Here is an 18304-nt window from a genome sequence, read left to right as displayed (position 1 = left end):
TCATCCTCATTAATCCAAGATTGTCGTATTGATGCAGCTCCCCGCCTATTGTCGGATCACAACCCGCTAATTTTAAATCTAGAGGGCTGGGTCAATCAGGGGCCAAGTTCGAACTGGACATTTGAAAAGGCATTGTTATATGACAATAATTATGGAGAATTTATGGCGGGTTGGATACTGGAGTTTTTGAATATAAATATTGGGACTGCATCAATGATGGTGGTTTGGGATACCGTAAAAGCGGTTATAAGGGGGGGAGACACTTTGTTTCTCAATCAGGAGGAATAAAAAAGACAAAATACAAGTTAATTCATTACAAAAGCAAATGATTGACCCCGAAGAAAACTTAATACAGGCGGTTCGCGCTGGAACAGGAATAGAAGAGGCACATACAATGGTATCAGTCACTATATCAGAGATGGGGACTATTTTAGCAGAGATAATAGCCACCAAATGGGCAGCATCAAGACGAAAACTCTATGAATGTGGCGAACTTATCGGTCATCAGCTAGCTATCTCCACAAGACAACAAATAACCATGAATACCTTCACCTCAATCAAAACAGATACCGAGGGGATAACCACTGACCCCAAAAAGATAGAGTAAGCCTTCAGGAAATTTTATGAAAATCTAGATTTAGAAGAGACCGTATGGTCTACTGAATATAGAGAAACCAAGATCGGCGATTATTTAGAGACAATATCAACAATTAAACTTAATACTGAAAATCACGATACATTGGAAATCCCTCCAGTTTGGGAGGAGATCGCAGCTGCACTAGCTAGCCTCCCAGATGGCAAAGCTTCTGGTACGGATAGTATCCCGGTCGAATTTTATAAAGTTTTCTCACAACAAATAAAAGACCTTTTCACTGATGTAGTCAGTTCTATCTTAATGGGGCCACTAAAATAGTAATATTTCCTAAAAAGGATAAATCACCCCTGGAGATGTCATCATATAGGCCCTTAACTTTAATTAATACCGACTCAAATTTTTTTTCCAAAGTAATCGCCTCTAGATTGTCTTCAAACATTGAGCCATTAGTTTCTAGCTGGCAACACGGGTTTATCCCGAAAAAGGGCACCGCCGAACATGTCCGTCGGACCATTACTCTATTGGATGCCGCAGAGGTAACAGGAGACCCAATCTCACTAATTCTTCTAGATGCTGAAAAAGCGTTTGATTGGGTCTCCTGACAATTCCTGTGGGCCATCATGCGGCAGATAGGCTTCGGTCCGAGGATTGTTAAGGCATTACAGGCATTATATCTAAACCCTACAGCCAGAATACTAATTAATGGACATCTGTCTGAACAAATAAAGATATCACGAGGAACAAGGCAAGGGTGTCCCTGCTCCCTTTTACTTTTCGCCCTTTATATTGACCCTCTGATTAAAAGAATTGAATTAAATCCCGCAATCTCTCCAGTGAACAGATTTGGAATTGACACGAAGATCATGACACCTGAACCTGAAGCGGCCTATCAGGGCCCTGGATCAAGAAGCCCAAGAATTTGGAGCAATTTCAGGATACGCTCTTAATAAAACAAAAACGCAGATAGTCATAAATAAGAAAATAAATTGGGTGGACGACAGAATTGCCAAGAAAGCTAAATATTTAGGAGTTAATATAGTCTCTGACTTGGACCTATTGATTCAAGAAAATTTGACCCCTTTGACAAACGACATGAAGAAATCACTTCGAAAAATTAATAACTTACACCTTACAATCATAGGGAGATCTAACGTTTTAAAAATGACTTATTTCCCTAAGTTACTTTATTTTTTTCGGACAATTCCACTAGACTTTAATAATCATATGCTCCGAATCTTTGAACACATTTTTTCTCAGTTTATTTGGGCCTACTCACAGCCGAGAAGGGCTTTTAATTTTCTTTCACTACCTAGAGACAGGGAAGGGTGGGCTCTCCCCAACCTAAAATTATACTACTGGGCCGCTGCCCTACAATACAGTTCTGAATTACTGCAAGAGGATTGTATCCTAATTTCATCAGGATTGCCTTCTCCTTATTTCTTACTATTGGGGGAAAAAATAAGGGGCTGCCTCTGGCGTCAGCTTGAATTTAGCTACTACAAGCGAGTTAGATTTAAGACAATGATTAGTGCCCATCGGGTGTTTTTTTTTTTTAACATCCGCAAATTGCTTGGACTAGCTAAATTAAACTACTGTACCCCTAGCTAACATAATGATAACTTACCACTAATCTTTAAAAATACAAATCTCCAACAGTGGTATTTAGGAGGTATTTATGGATTAGGAGACTTGATCAGCTCTGATGGTAGGGCGTAGGAAGGGGACGGGGGCAAGGGAGACGGGTAGGAAAGGGAAGGGAAGGGAGGGGGAGAAAGGGGGGAGGGAGGGAGGGGTCATGGGTTAGATAGCATAACACGTTTATTGTGTTTCCTGAGTATTCAAGGAATTGTGCCAACTAGTCAGAGGGTTCCAGACCACTAGACCCTTTTTTTTTACCCGTCTGCCTTTTTTTAGCATAGATTGCCTTCTCTAGTCTGTAAGTGGCAAGTAGTCTAGCTTGCCATTGACCAAAGGAGGGAGGGTTCTGATCTTTCCAATACATAGCAGTACATATCCGGAAAATAGTCATTGCGACAAACAGTAATGCCCCACCTTCCTTTAAGCTAATCTTGCCATATAGTCCTAACATAATAGTTGTTGGTGTTAGTTGAATGTCTAGCAGGAGAGCTCTACTGAGGAACCGTTTTACTTCTTTCAGTAATGGCTCTAGCTTTGGGAAGATAGCAAACGTGCACGGAGTCCGCACTATTTCTTACAGCGCGGACCGGTAGTTCCACCACCGGTAGTCCATTTAGCAATCCTATTTTGGGTTATATACAGAAAGTAGCTCGTCTTGTAAAATTGTGCTTCCAGTTTAGATGATAACAAATATGTTTGCGCAAGACCCAGAGGTGTACAAAAAGTGTTAGGTGGTGCATTTGGTTTCAGCTGCCATTTCGCGTCTATTTTGTTTAAATCATCAGGTCTTCGTCCGTTCAAGATAAAATATATGTTTACCATTCTTGGCAACTTAGAGCCAAGCAATTTATCTAAAAGGTCTATACTTGCGAGCCCTGCAGGTCCCCCAGTTTTGTTTATTAGATACCTCACGATAGCTTGATACTGAAATATCTGATTGTTATTCAATTTATATATACATGTACCCAAGAAGTATTGTGTGAGAAGTTGGCCTGGCATATGCTGGTCACTAGTTATAGTGGCCACCTTGCACCAGTCCAATTCGACTCTTAAGGTGATAGGTTAAAGACAACCTTTAAAGAAAGCTATCCTAGTGGTAGCTGTGGAGAGCAGCCTTCAGGCTAAGTCTTGAAGGAGTGTTAAGCTTATTGTTTTACCATAGATAACCTCTTGAATGACCAAATGAAAGAGTAGTCCTCACAGGTATATATATAAAATATATGTATTTATTCTAAACAGAATCCCTCAAGTCTCTTTATGAGGCTAGAGGTAAAGTTACAATTCAAACAAGCATTTATAGATACAATAAATAGCACTGGAATCACAGGGCCCCAGGGGGGGACCAAACCATATATCAATAAAGTGGTATAAGAACCACGACAATTCTACAGACAATGCCTAGGGCATTTAGCATCGCTGGCCCCTTAAGAATCCACCCCAAGTGATGAGGAAGGGGACCCACGTGAGGCGCGTGCAGTGGTAATAGCTGCTATCGGGATCTCTATTAAAGCCTATGGAGAATGTCGCGGTTTGATTTTAAAAGATTAAAGACACTTCTAGCAGGAGTTCAAAGTTAAAAACTTAGAGTTAAGCTTTTGAGGAGCCCACTACCACGAGAGTACCGAGGTACCACCGTTACCTGCCTCAGGGAAGCCGGGTGCATAGGTCATTTTCGATGTCGGGTCGCGGGCTGATTTTCAATGGGAAAATGTACAAAACTGCTGCTAGCCAAAAGCGTTGATGATGTCGTGAAGAATGAAGTTGTAGATCTTGTAGAGGAGAACCTGAAAGCAGAGGGGACAGAGTCTGGGTCACGGCACAGTGACCAGGGAGCTCAAGGAAAAGAGCCCTTCAATGTCGGGTGCTTCAAGTGGAAAAGGTGTAGCTTGGATCTGCAGCCACGGGCTCCGGGAGGCTTCAATGAAGGCCAGATTCTGGAGGGCGACTGTCCCACGAAGGATGAGGGTCGCTGTGGTGTTAGTGTCCGGACTGGATCCACTGAGCCTTGGCAACCGCAACCCACGCAAGATGAACAAATCAGCTACTGGTGCAGACCCACGAGGTCTGAGCGAGGTCTCCTTCGAGGAGACTGTAGAGCAGGCCTGGAGCAACCAGGGGAACTCTTAAAAGTAAAGATTGACCTCCACTAGGGCCCACAAGTCGAGAGACAAGGGACCGCGGGAGGCAGCAAATTGGAGTGCGTAAAAGGGTGCCCACGGGCCACCGGAGTGAGCTAGGGCGCTGATCTTTGGCACAGTTGCTGCTGAGAGGTTGGCTCAATATTGGGCCAAAGCACAACTTCCCCACTGGTCAGGGTCTTGTGCTACGCAAGAGGTGGCCGGTGTCCTGGGGTATTGGGGATCTCGGCACCCACGCGGTCCACGGTGCTCAGACTTGCTGGGCACACTCACTGGCCTCTGGGATGCTAGGAAACCCACTTCAAGGTTGAGAGGAGTCGTCGATGTCCGAAGGAGCAGCGAAGTTCCAACCGGGTCACTTGCAGTGTTTCAGGTGCCTGCCAAGCAGGGGGTATCTCCTTTACCCCAAGGGAGATTTCTCCAGTCAGCTGGGCAGCAGCTCGTCGAAGGTCAGGTCTGTGAAGTCCAAGATTAATCTGAGGCTCTGGGGACCCAGTATTCACCTTTATCCAAAGATTAGGGGAGTGTCCAGATCAGGGTCCACCAATGAGTGGTCAGGCGGGAAAGGGTCGCTACACCCTCTCCCCTTTGTGTGTTTCCCGCCTGGGCAGGGGACAGGATGCCCCTAAACCAGTTCCAGGCGGTGTATGCAGAATGTAGGCACTGGAGAAGCCTACGTGCAACTCTGAAAGGTATCCTATGGTGCACCCACCCAGTTCCAATCCACATAGTCTGTCTGGGGAGGTGGGAACACCTCCCAGCAACAGGATCCCTATTGTCCAGCTGCCGTGGCTGGAGTTCTGCCCAGCAACAGGCAGCCAGAGTTGTGTGGGTGGCGGGTAGCATCCATTTTTTACTTCGTGTGCACTTTTAAATTGGTTTCTAAATTCTGCTGCTTTTCCCATATCGCCCCTCTAGCAGGAGGGAATCATGCCCTCATGCCCATGGCTGGACTGGGGGTATGATTCCTACATGTTTGACACCAAACACGATATGGTTCTGTGTAGCCATTCTCAAGTTATCACGCTAATCGCGATACACTTATAATGCGGTTAAGAGTATATGGTATGGCTACACTACAAACAACCCAGCAATGATTTTTACGAGGGTTGCAGAGGGGCCCTACTCAGGTAGGGGTCCCCCCTCACACATATCTCAGCACCCCGCCTTGTAGGATTAGCAAGGCCTGCTTGAGGGGTGACCTGAGAATACATGTGTTGTACATGGGTGGGATACAGGGTACCTGTATCCCTGTAAGGGGGTGCAAGCACCACCTTACCCAGACTACAGTAGTGGTCTGGTGGTGTCATTTGGTATGGCTGTCCCAGGGTGGCACAATAAGTGCTGCAGCCCTGGTAGGCCTCTGAGGGACCCATGCCCTGGGTACCTAGGGTACCATCTACAAGGGCTGACAAGGTATCCTCAGTATCCAATTGGGTTGTACCTAGGGTACTCACATCAGTTTAGAGAAGAAGCAGATAGGCTGGGGTCCTGGATAGCAGGATCCCAGCCAGATTAGTCAAAAACCATTCAAATACCAGGCAAAAAGTTGGGGGCAACCATATAGTCAGATTCCACCTTCCTACATATTGTAACTCATTATCAATGTTGAGGCCCTTGTACACAGCACGTAACTTCATAATCCACCGTGCCTCACTCTGTCTGAGTCTAAGTTCTCGGTTGCCACCCCTTACATCAAACAATACAGACTCTATACCATGAAACTTGAAATTAAATTGTTTAAATTCACAGTCTCTGGCTTGAATAACAATAGGGTATCTTTAATGCTCTGCAGTACGATCTTTCAGAGATCTAATATTACTGCCTACGTAAATTTGATCATATTTACAAATAACATAAATAACAACTTTTGTCATACAGTCAATATGCGTACTTATAGAGTACTTTCTTGTGCCATTGTAGTCAAATTGGTTAATTCCATGTACAGATAATTTACACATTCTGCAGTTTCCGCATCTAAATAAACCCTCATTTAGTTTGTGTAACCACGTATTACCCAGATCATGTACCCTTGGGTAACTGGTAATGTAAGGTATGGTTTGGCCCTTGCGATAAGTAATGCTTGGACATCTCATAATATAGGGTTGTAATGTTCGATCAGATGTAAGCAAATACTAGTAACATTTGAGTATCTTGTAAATCGTATGTGACCATGGGTGGTAGCCCGTCACAAGCCTTACAGGAGATGTACTCTCTGTCTTTTCTTATTTTGTCCTTAAAGGTGTCATTCCATTCAAGCTTCACTGTTCTATTCTTAGCACTTAGGATAACGTCCTTTTCGTAGACCCTGGCCAAAAATCTTTGTTCAATATCCACAGCACTGCATTGGAATGCAGTATTGTTACTACAATTTCTACGCTCTCTGAACAATCCCCTATAGGGAATTGAATCAATCTGAGTTCTTGGATGCGTGCTACTAGCATGTAATACAGAATTGCAGGATGTACTTTTTCTGTACATCTTACTATTGATTTTCCCTTGCTCAATATCTAGTTCAATGTCCACAAATTTGTCCAGACTGTGTCATAGTAAAAGCCATATTAAATATGTTGTCATTCTTAGATGTAAAGAATTATTGTAAACCTTCCTCACTGCCAGTCTAAATCATTAAACCATCATCACCATACCTTCTTAAGTAGAAGATAAAGTCTTGCCACTTAAATCCTGAGGGGCCCCAGATATGCGCCGTCTCAAACCAACTCATGAAAAGGCAGGCAAACGATGGCACAAATCTGTAACCCATCGAAAGTTCCGCCAATCTGCCGATACCATTCTCCATTGAACAGAAATACATTATATTTTTGGGGGGTCCCACCGAAAAGTTTGTAGATACTTTTTTAGTCATTTGTGGTTAACCTACCTTCAAACATCAGGGACACTAAGCATATATTGAACATTCTTAATGACATCACTTGGAATTCCACGGTGATATTTGTTACCTTGGATGTAGTGTAGCTTTATATGATCATTTCCCATTAAACACGGCGTGTCTGCACTGCAACATTTTCTTTATAATAGACCGATTGTACTTATGGACGAACGATTTTCACTCTTGAGTCACTTACTTGTTCTTGTTTTTCTTGTTTCTGCCACATTTGGAGTGACACCACACTAATATTAGTTTGAGGTTATACTTGCGATAATTTGAGTTTACTTGTTTATTTGTAGCCCTGAGGAAGTCAGTGGATACTTACACAAGAGGAAACTTGTTTTGGCTGAAGTTGTTTTCTTATGGCTGAAGTTTCTTTCTGATGGTAATTGCTGTAACCAAGCTGAATTTGGAATAACACAAGATTGAAAACTGCAGGAGATCTCTGGAAATTATTTTGGGGACTTACATTCTATTTGGACAGTTGCTCAGGATATTAACCTTTATTGTTTCATATATTGGCAAACTGCTGTCTACAAAGCTAGCAACGTCAGGTGGCCGTTCCTTATTTTCCTTTGAGCAGTTTGAGGATTTTTTGCTGTGTAACTCTATACGACCTAGTGCAAACTGTACCCAGCCACCAATCTTTTCTTTGTACATATATGTTTACATATGCCTGTATTTAAGGAAATCCCATCCTGTGTTTTTTTTTTTTTTTTTTTACTCCTAAACTGTCTGCCCAGCTTTTAAAGTACAGGGAGAAATCACATTGTTTTCTGTCTGTATTTATCTGTACAAATCAGTAAAAATGGAAAAATGGGAGACTTATTTACAAATTGCCTTGAATTTAAGCCTGACTGCTTTGTGCCATGCTACCAGAGGGTTAAGCACAGGTTAATTTAGTGACTTTTGCGGTTCACAGTGAAAATGATTGTTTATTAGTTGAGTGGGGTTTCCACCCCTCTCATCTATCCCTACAGTGATAGACTAAATAATTCCAGAAATTAAAAATGGAGATCTGCCAGCTTCAAGAAAACAGAAATGGTATATTATGAACATAGTTCATTTTAAAAAGACTATATCAGAAAATGGAAAAAATTGAAAAAATGCAAACTATAGGCACTGCTGACATGAAGTCATCAAGCAGGAAGACAAAAAAGCTGAAGTATTGCTAGAGCCTGTGGGACACTAAGATAATGGTAGTTTTGATATCAGGAAATATAGAGGCACTGGATATTAATAATATTAAAAATATGGTACAAATAGAGGGTTCACTTTTGAAATATTCTATTAAGCAATGTGAAAAAATATTCGAAGTAATTTAAATAGTGATCAAGATGAGAAGTTATTTAAGACGTCACAATCATCAATTGCTTGAGGCCAAGGTAGTAGCCTGAAAACATGAACTGTAAATAATCCAAGACAAATAGCATTGGTTTTTGTCCCCGTGTGTAAGGTTTGCTAAAAAATAAAACACTTTCCAGACTGTTGATTAGTCAAGTGGTAATTACTGACTAAAGAGGATATCCACAGACCTATTGGGTTAATGTACTAGTACATGCATCTGGAAAGCAGTTCAAAGGAGAATTTCAGAACGACGATTGAATGAGCAGAATCCATCCCTAGACTTGTGATAGAACACATATGTTTTCTTAACTTCGTGACAGATAACTGTATGACTTTATATTGTGTTGTGGAAAGTATAGTCATACAGTAAACAGATCTGTAAGACCTACATGGTATTGAATATCTTCAATACAGCTTTGATTTAGTTGAAAGACCTATACCCTGGTAGATGTTGAAAAAGTTGTAATTCTAGCACACCATATTTACATTATTGTGGAACAACATTTTGATTGTTTAGTTGAGAGAAAAGTTTTAGTAACAGAATGCCCTCTGTAATTGAACTTCATCTGCATTCTTACATATTTTCACATTTGGATGTGATTGGCTGACCATCTCGTAAAATCTAAGGGAAAACACATTTTTTACAGCCAAACATGAGACGTCAGGAAGTCAACTTCATATGTATGCTGAGAAGCTAATTGTTTTTGCCTAAACTCAAAGCAGACCTGCACAAGAAATATTGCAAACTTATTACCCTCAAAGTAATATAGTAGTAATCTTGAATATCAGTATGATGCTTTTTAAGTAAAAAAAAAGCAGGGTGTTTCTGGCCTTACCTTGTTTAAGAAATCTGATTTTCCTGTATTAATAACCTGTTTACCAACCAGGTGAAAAATTAAATATAAATTTACAAGACCATTTGAGTTATTTTCCTTTCTATATAAGAAAAAGCCTAATGAAGTGGCAAAGATGGGCATTTTAGGTACGTTGGAACAAATTGTACAAAGAATAGACAGTGGAACCAGTCGCCCCCATTGTCAAAGCATCTAATATATGGAAACCGAACATTTGTATTTACTTTTTGAAGATGAAGGTCTAAAGGTTTTAGGGGATTCAGAAACGTGTCAAAATAAGTATAGAGCAATGGAATTTTCTATATCTGTACTTTTCATTTTCAGTTTCATAAGGTAGTGATTTCAGCTGGAAAACCTTCCTTCCACTGTTTATTGCATAAGTTACTGAATACATTTTTAGAAACTTACTGGATGTATTTATATTGTTACACCTTCATAATCTCCAACTGTTAGTTGAAATAGTGGTTTCAGTTGTACGGATGTGCTGTGACTTTTTATTGTAAATATGCGATCCCCTAAAAAAGATCTGTAAATAAATACACTTTGACATTTGTTTGGAAAAAAGCATCAGCTTAAGGTGTTGGAAATGCTGGACAAAACGTATAGCATCTTCATCTCCATGTCCTTAACACACACTTTACTCTGCATTGGCATTTCATTTAGGACATAGGTTAAAATGTGAAGGTGATTTTTTTTTTTTTTGGAGTGACATGAATACAGATTAAAAAAGCCATTAATTAAAGAGAAAAATTACAGTTCTCTACTCAGTCCTGGATCACTAATATTCACTAACAGTGAGCATTCCAGAATATTCAGTTCTTTTGATGATGTATGTACTTTGAGACATATTGTAACCTCATTCACTGAATGGCCCCTTTAAAGGTACTTCTTCCTAGTTTGACCCTTTGATGATTGAAAGTGTTGTTTTGAGGCAATGGTGCCCTTTTTACCACCTTCTCCCAACCAAGTGGTTTTTAGGGCCTCAGACATACATGCCATCATTCTTAAGATGTGAAAACATGCTGCTTATAAGTGATTTTCTTGTATGAGTGCTTTGTTGATACCTAGTCCATTGACCCATCTTTTAATTGGTAAATTGGAGAATAGTATTGAACGAATGTTTAGACAAAGTCTGTTGCATACTTTGGGGAAATGCTTTCAGCATCTGTAAACTACTGTCTTGCTCATGAAACAGTTTTTGTGTTTGGTTTTTGTAGCCTCCTGTTGATGTTCCTCACAGAATCCACTCAACGAGTAGAAGTGTAAGAGAAGAGAAAACACGCTCTGAAATCAACTGTAAGCATGTTTAAATTTTTTTTTACACAATTTATATTTATGGTTTCAGATTCCTTTTTTTCCAGTGGCTATATGAGTATATTATTTTAGTTTTCACCAAAAAAAAACCCCCCAAAAAAACAAAGGGTATCATTCTTAGTTAGGAATTGTAATAATAAATTAGTTTACATTATAAAAAACCTTAAACATTTACTTGAAAAAGCATAGGTTAAAGGGACTTTGTAATTGGGTGAAACTTTCAGTTAAAACGTACTGTATCAAACAACACCACTGATATTCATCAGTTATAGTTATCTCAACTAACTATAACTAGTGCCCTAAAGTAAATATAACATGCGGCCCTACCATGCGCACTATTGTCATGAATGATGTCATTTCAGATGTTGTGGTGATGATATTAATGATGTTCAAGAACATGTTCTGATGATGTAATATATGAGGTAATTAACACTGCATGGTGAGGGTACGAGTTATAATAACTGAGGCCACCCCACATAAATTTTTTATACTGGGAGAGCCCCAGAACCCCCACGGCAGCCGGCCACTTCAATTGATGGTGGGTGCTCACCCAGGACACACACAGTAAATCTCATATGAGGGCTGCGGGGGAGCCCCAAGGTCCTTACCAGCTAGTACCATGCGGTGTTTTGGCGGGAGCCTGCTCCATTACTTTTCCTGCGCCTGGGCGGAGGCAGCATTTATCACTGCTCCCTCCCAGGCTGGAAAACAACTTCTGTTCCCTGCCTGGAAGAGTGCTGAGAGGGAACTTCAGTGTCCCGGAGATCTGGTCTCTGGGACACTGCAACTTACTGGGCCCCTGGCGATGGGGTCCTCGGGTGATCATTATCTCAGGGAGGGGTCTGCACGTCCCCTCTTAACATTTGTTTGTCCCCAGAGCATGGGGTCCCCGGGGCCTCTTTGAGGCTTTGGGAGGGGGACTGCGCACCCCCTCCCCATTATAAAGTTACCAGCAACTTTTTTTTTTTTATTCAGTATTGCAGATCCTCCTTTTCGGCCCCTGACTTGGGGGAGGGAAGGGAGTCTAGTGAGGCACAGTATTCCTACCCCTATTTTTTTTTTTTACAGGGGACTAAGTCCTAAAATGGCTGCCACGTCTTTGTTGATGTGGTGGAAGCCAAACATATTGTATCCCAAAATCTGTTGGCTCTGCGGAACCTCCGCAGCATGAAATAGGCACAGATTTTGGATCTTAATTGTTAAACTACTGAACAGGTTTTATACCAAATTACACAAAGCACACCTTCTAGACCAAGATCTTGCTTTCTGCCAAATTTGGTTTAATTTCATACAGCAGTTTTTGAGGTATCGCTGAAGTCCCAATGTCGCGCTGCAGCCGCTTCTGGCAGTTCCGTCTGTGTAGGGAGTAGGAATGTGTTATTCCCAACACCGCTCTTCAGTGCTGTTACCTACGCTGGGCCCTGGACAACTGAGGAAAAGAAACACCTTCGCTGTTTAAACACAAATGTCAAGCAACTTCTAGCAGTTCACCCTCTTCCATTTCACCGGTTGTCACCGCGTTGACTGACTTCTGGTAAGGTGATGGTTAGGGAACCCAGTTCGGGTTTTGGAGGAACTTTTAAAGTATATTTGCAACATCTGAGTCCGTATTAAAGCTTACACTTCTGTAGGCTGACTTCACATTCAGCGCAAGCGGGTTTTGTGCACATGTAATTAGTCACTGTGAAGATAGAAGTTTACCTTTTGGGAATTAACACCACTACTAAAGTAGGACCAGTTGGAGCATTACTTCATAGTGCATTGTAAATGTATAAGAATTTGATTAATTGCAAAAGAGGTAGCTCGTTGGGCCTTATTTTCATGTTTTACTAGAGTCACTTAGAAGCTATATATTTTTTGGGGAAAGTTAATTTTATATCAATAGGTACTAGTTGGCACACTGCTTACAAAGTTCATGATGTATGCGCATGAATCTAACTAGGCACAAACGAGAAAGCCTTTTTTAGTGTGTTTTTGGGTATATCTTGCAGCGGATTCTGGTAATATTCTTGTATATGCTTTCTGTGCATTTTATTCTGTATATTTTCACTGTACAGTCTTATGCCGTTTTCCAATCATTGCAACCAACATGAACCACCTCCTCCATTTTTAAATGAGGAGCGAGAACCGGTTCTATCATGGAAAAGGTGGATTAGGCTGTTTGATTAATATTTGATAGCTATAGGAGGAGCTAATCTCTCTCCTAAATGCAAACAACATACTTTTGTTGCACAGTATAGGCATACATGCTAGGAAAGTATTTGAGGATTTACCTGAGCCTAATATTGTAGACGATGAGGAGGAAGCGGAGACCGAATTGTATGTGTACTAAATTACTCGTAAGAAACTTGATGAACATTTTTTTGCGAAAATCAATGTAGTACTTGAAAAGCACAAATTCTTCTGTAGGTCTCAAGGCAAAAACAAAAGTATGGTCAGTTATATAGCAACATTAAGAGGGTTGTCAGTCTCATCTGATTTTGGGGGTCCTTACAGACTTGCTAATAAGAGATCAATTGGTTACATGCACTAACAACCATAAAGGGCAAGAAAAGTGCTTATCTCAGAATCCAGGCCTTGCAGGGGCCATTAATCTAGCTAAAAGCTTCAAGCACACTGCGCAATACATAAAAGAAATTAAACAACCTATGGAAGCTCTGAGAATTACGCTAGACACAAATGTGGTGGCAGAAATAGATGATGTATATAAAGTCCAAAACTTACCCAGTCGGAAGGAAAAAGGGAAGTTGAGTTGCTACAGATGTGGTAATCTAAACCATTTAGCTAACAGTGTAAAGTGTCTTGTGAGGGGTGTAACTTGCGGGAAATGTATTTGGAAGGGACATTTTGCCAAAGTGTGTAGGGGACAAACGAACAAACCTGTACAGATGATACAATGTGAGAATGAAGATGCTATGGAAAAATATGTATTCCAGATTAATACTGGAAATGAAAGTGATAGCGTAACTTCTGTAGTAGGGGATCTCTGTGAATAGTCATAATCTAGTGAATAGTCCCGCCCATGTGTGTGGACCCCGGAGCAATAAAAATAATCTCTTAAGTTGTCAAGCCATGCAGACCTGCATCTACACTTAAGAGAGGATTCAAAGACAGATAATGCATCCTATATCCACAGGCTACACTGTCCAGTACTTCAACTAGAAAATTCCACCAACAGCCCTGCCTGCCCAGCTTTTTCCACAGAGAAAAACCTGCCTCTACCAGCAAAAGCCTCTGAAATGATAGAGAGGGAGGAATCGACAGACAAGCCCCATAGGCTGCCATTATGTGGCTCAGAACAGGGTACTGTGCCTTTAAGAAAACTTTCCAGAACTTTTCCAGTATCCCAGAATGCACAGCAGGTCCCTTTTACTTTCAGTTCTTTTTTCCGGCTCCTGCTAGCAGGACCCTGGAGCATTGAGCTCTCCCTTTTCAAGGGTCTATTTGGATTTGTTCACAAGTGCTTATTAAGTACCTTGTTGCCTTCCTTCTTGTGTGTGCTCTGTGTTGTCAACATGCCTGGCTTGTTTGACAAGTGCCCAGAGTGCGAGAGAAAGAAGGCCAAGTCGGACCCACACAGGGTGTGTATCGTCTGCCTTCCCCAGTCCCATGTTCCAGAGGAGTGTGACATTTGCCAATCTTTCTCAGCAGAGGACCCTGGGAGAAAGGATGAAGATCAGGCTCCAAGGCCTGGAGGACAGAAGGCTGAGGGCACAAGGTGGGTCAGGACGGGCTGATTCTGCCCATGCTGAGGCCCCTGGGGGGCTCCCCAGGGGCAGGAAGCCCAGCAAACGTCCCCATTCTCCGTCGACTACGGCGTCGAGGGGGATTGCTGCAGTCTGTTCACTGTCTCCCCAGGGCACTGGGGAGAAACGGCGTCGACGCTCGCCGTCGAGGGAGCTGAGCAGTCCGCCGTCGACGACATCATCATCTTCGTCGACTTCTCCGTCGAGTCATCGGCGTCGAGACCAGTCCCGGCGTAGGCGCTCGCCGTCGAAGCGAGGTCGCCGTTCGCCGTCGACAAAGAGGAGAAGGTCACCGTCGAGGGGATCACCGACGTCGAGGACCTGTCGGAGGCGTTCGCCGTCGAGGAGGCGTTCGCCGTCGAGGTGTCCCTCGGGGTCACAAAGGGAGAGAACAGAGTCCCCGGGCTCGGTGTACTCAGTGGTGTATACTCCTCCTCCTCCTCCCATTCCTCCTCCTCCTCCTCCTCCCATTCCTCCTCCTCCTTCCCCTTCCCCTTCCCCTTCCCCTTCCCCTTCCCCTTCCCCTTCCTCTTCCTCTTCCTCTTCCTCTTCCTCTTCCTCTTCCTCTTCTTCTTCTTCTTCCTCTTCCTCTTCCTCTTCCTCTTCCTCCTTCCTCTTCCCATTCCGCCTCTTCCTCTTCCCATTCCACCTCTTCCTCTTCCTCCTCTTCCCATTCCGCCTCTTCCTCTTCCTCCTCTTCCCATTCCGCCTCTTCCTCTTCCCATTCCGCCTCTTCCTCTTCCTCTTCCCATTCCGCCTCTTCCTCTTCCTCTTCCCATTCCCATTCCTCCTCTTCCTCTTCCCATTCCTCTTCCTCTTCCCATTCCGCCTCTTCCTCTTCCTCCTCCCATTCCGCCTCTTCCTCCTCCCATTCCGCCTCTTCCTCCTCCCATTCCGCCTCTTCCTCCTCCCATTCCGCCTCTTCCTCCTCCCATTCCGCCTCTTCCTCCTCCCATTCCGCCTCTTCCGCCTCTACCTCCTCCCATTCCGCCTCTTCCTCTTCCTCCTCCCATTCCGCCTCTTCCTCCTCTCCTCCCATTCCTCCTCCTCCCATTCCTCTTCCGCCTCCCATTCTTCCTCTTCCTCTTCCCATTCCGCCTCTTCCTCTTCCTTTTCCTCTTCCTCTTCCCATTCTTCCTCTTCCCATTCTTCCTCTTCCTCTTCCCGTTCCGCCTCTTCCTCTTCCCATTCCGCCTCTTCCTCTTCCTCCTCCCATTCCGCCTCTTCCTCTTCCTCTTCTCATTCCGCCTCTTCCTCTTCCCATTCCTCCTCTTCCTCTTCCTCCTCCCATTCCGCCTCTTCCTCCTCCCATTCCGCCTCTTCCTCCTCCCATTCCGCCTCTTCCTCCTCTTCCTCCTCCCATTCCGCCTCTTCCTCCTCCCATTCCGCCTCTTCCTCTTCCTCCTCCCATTCCGCCTCTTCCTCTTCCTCCTCCCATTCCGCCTCTTCCTCCTCTCCTCCCATTCCTCCTCCTCCCATTCCTCCTCCTCCTCCCATTCCTCCTCCTCCTCCCATTCCTCCTCCTCCTCCCATTCCTCCTCCTCCTCCCATTCCTCCTCCTCCTCCCATTCCTCCTCCTCCTCCCATTCCTCCTCCTCCTCCCATTCCGCCTCCTCCTCCTCCCATTCCGCCTCCTCCTCCTCCCATTCCGCCTCCTCCTCCTCCCATTCCGCCGCCTCCTCCTCCCATTCCGCCTCCTCCTCCTCCCATTCCGCCTCCTCCTCCTCCTCCCATTCCTCCTCCTCCTCCTCCCATTCCTCCTCCTCCCATTCCTCCTCCTCCTCCTCCTCCCATTCCTTCTCCTCCTCCTCCCATTCCTCCTCCTCCTTCTCCCATTCCTCCTTCTCCTCCTCCTCCCATTCCTCCTCCTCCTCCTCCCATTCCTCCTCCTCCTCCTCCTCCCATTCCTCCTCCTCCTCCTCCCATTCCTCCTCCTCCTCCTCCTCCCATTCCTCCTCCTCCTCCTCCCATTCCTCCTCCTCCCATTCCTCCTCCTCCTCCCATTCCTCGTCCTCCTCCTCCCATTCCTCGTCCTCCTCCTCCTCCCATTATTCCTCCGCCTCCCATTCCGCCTCCTCTTCCTCTTCCCATTCCGCCTCTTCCTTTTCCCATTCCGCCTCTTCCTCTTCCCATTCCGCCTCTTCCTCTTCCCATTCCGCCTCTTCCTCTTCCTCTTCCTCTTCCCATTCCGCCTCTTCCTCTTCCTCCTCCCATTCCTCCTCCTCCTTCTCCCATTCCTCCTCCTCCTCCTCCCATTCCTCCTCCTCCTCCTCCCATTCCTCCTCCTCCTCCTCCCATTCCTCCTCCTCCTCCTCCCATTCCTCCTCCTTCTCCTCCCATTCCTCCTCCTTCTCCTCTTATTCCTCCTCCTCCTCCTCTCATTCCTCCTCCTCCTCCTCCTCCCATTCCTCCACCTCCTCCTCCTCCCATTCCTCCACCTCCTCCCATTCCTCCTCCCATTCCTCCTCCTCCTCCTCCTCCTCCTCCCATTCCGCCTCCTCCTCCCATTCCTCCTCCCATTCCTCCTCCTCCTCCTCCTCCCATTCCGCCTCCTCCTCCTCCTCCCATTCCGCCTCCTCCTCCTCCCATTCCGCCTCCTCCTCCTCCCATTCCGCTCCTCCTCCTCCTCCTCCCATTCCTCCTCCTCCTCCCATTCCTCCTCCTCCTCCCATTGCTCCTCCTCCTCCTCCAATTCCTCCTCCTCCTCCCATTCCTCCTCCTCCTCCTCCCATTCCTCCTCCTCCTCCTCCCATTCCTCCTCCTCCCATTCCTCGTCCTCCTCCTCCTCCCATTATTCCTCCGCCTCCCATTCCGCCTCCTCCTCCTCCTCCCATTCCGCCTCTTCCTCTTCCCATTCCGCCTCTTCCTCTTCCCATTCCGCCTCTTCCTCTTCCTCTTCCCATTCCGCCTCTTCCCTTTTCCTCTTCCTCTTCCCATTCCGCCTCTTCCTCTTCCTCTTCCTCTTCCCATTCCGCCTCTTCCTCTTCCTCCTCCCATTCCGCCTCTTCCTCCTCCTCCTCCCATTGCTCCTCCTCCTCCTCCCATTCCTCCTCCTCCTCCTCCTCCCATTCCTCCTCCTCCTCCCATTCCGCCTCTTCCTCCTCCTCCTCCCATTCCTCCTCCTCCTCCTCCCATTCCTCCTCCTCCTCCCATTCCTCCTCCTTCTCCTCCCATTCCTCCTCCTCCTCCTCTCATTCCTCCTCCTCCTCTCATTCCTCCTCCTCCTCCTCCCATTCCTCCTCCTCCTCCCATTCCTCCTCCTTCTCCTCCCATTCCTCCTCCTCCTCCTCTCATTCCTCCTCCTCCTCTCATTCCTCCTCCTCCTCCTCCCATTCCTCCTCCTCCTCCTCCCATTCCTCCTCCTCCTCCTCCCATTCCTCCTCCTCCTCCTCCCATTCCTCCTCCTCCTCCTCCTCCTCCCATTATTCCTCCGCCTCCCATTCCGCCTCCCATTCCGCCTCTTCCTCTTCCCATTCCGCCTCTTCCTCTTCCCATTCCGCCTCTTCCTCTTCCTCTTCCCATTCCGCCTCTTCCTTTTCCTCTTCCTCTTCCCATTCCTCCTCTTCCTCTTCCTCTTCCCATTCCGCCTCTTCCTCTTCCTCCTCCCATTCCGCCTCTTCCTCCTCTCCTCCCATTCCTCCTCCTCCTCCCATTCCTCCTCCTCCTCCCATTCCTCCTCCTCCTCCCATTCCTCCTCCTCCTCCCATTCCTCCTCCTCCTCCTCCCATTCCTCCTCCTCCCATTCCTCCTCCTCCTCCTCCCATTCCTCCTCCTCCTCCTCC

At 45.3% G+C, this 18304-nt stretch overlaps 1 protein-coding gene across 8 annotated transcripts in view; it reads left to right on the top strand.

Annotated features, from left to right (window-relative positions):
- Positions 1-18304, top strand: part of MAP4K3 (mitogen-activated protein kinase kinase kinase kinase 3) — a 1115786-nt gene that overhangs the window by 378759 nt on the left and 718723 nt on the right. For all 8 annotated transcript variants that reach the window (XM_085612074.1, XM_085612073.1, XM_085612071.1 and 5 more), the window contains one exon: positions 10680-10758. In XM_085612074.1, coding sequence (XP_085468200.1) covers positions 10680-10758 — 79 coding nt within the window. The remainder of the gene's footprint in view (positions 1-10679; positions 10759-18304) is intronic.

This window comes from Triturus cristatus, chromosome 6 (assembly GCF_964204655.1).
Source record: "Triturus cristatus chromosome 6, aTriCri1.1, whole genome shotgun sequence".
NCBI lineage: Eukaryota > Metazoa > Chordata > Amphibia > Caudata > Salamandridae > Triturus > Triturus cristatus.
The sequence above is the reverse complement of the archived record's forward strand: the minus strand, read 5'-3'. Positions and strand labels throughout refer to the sequence as shown.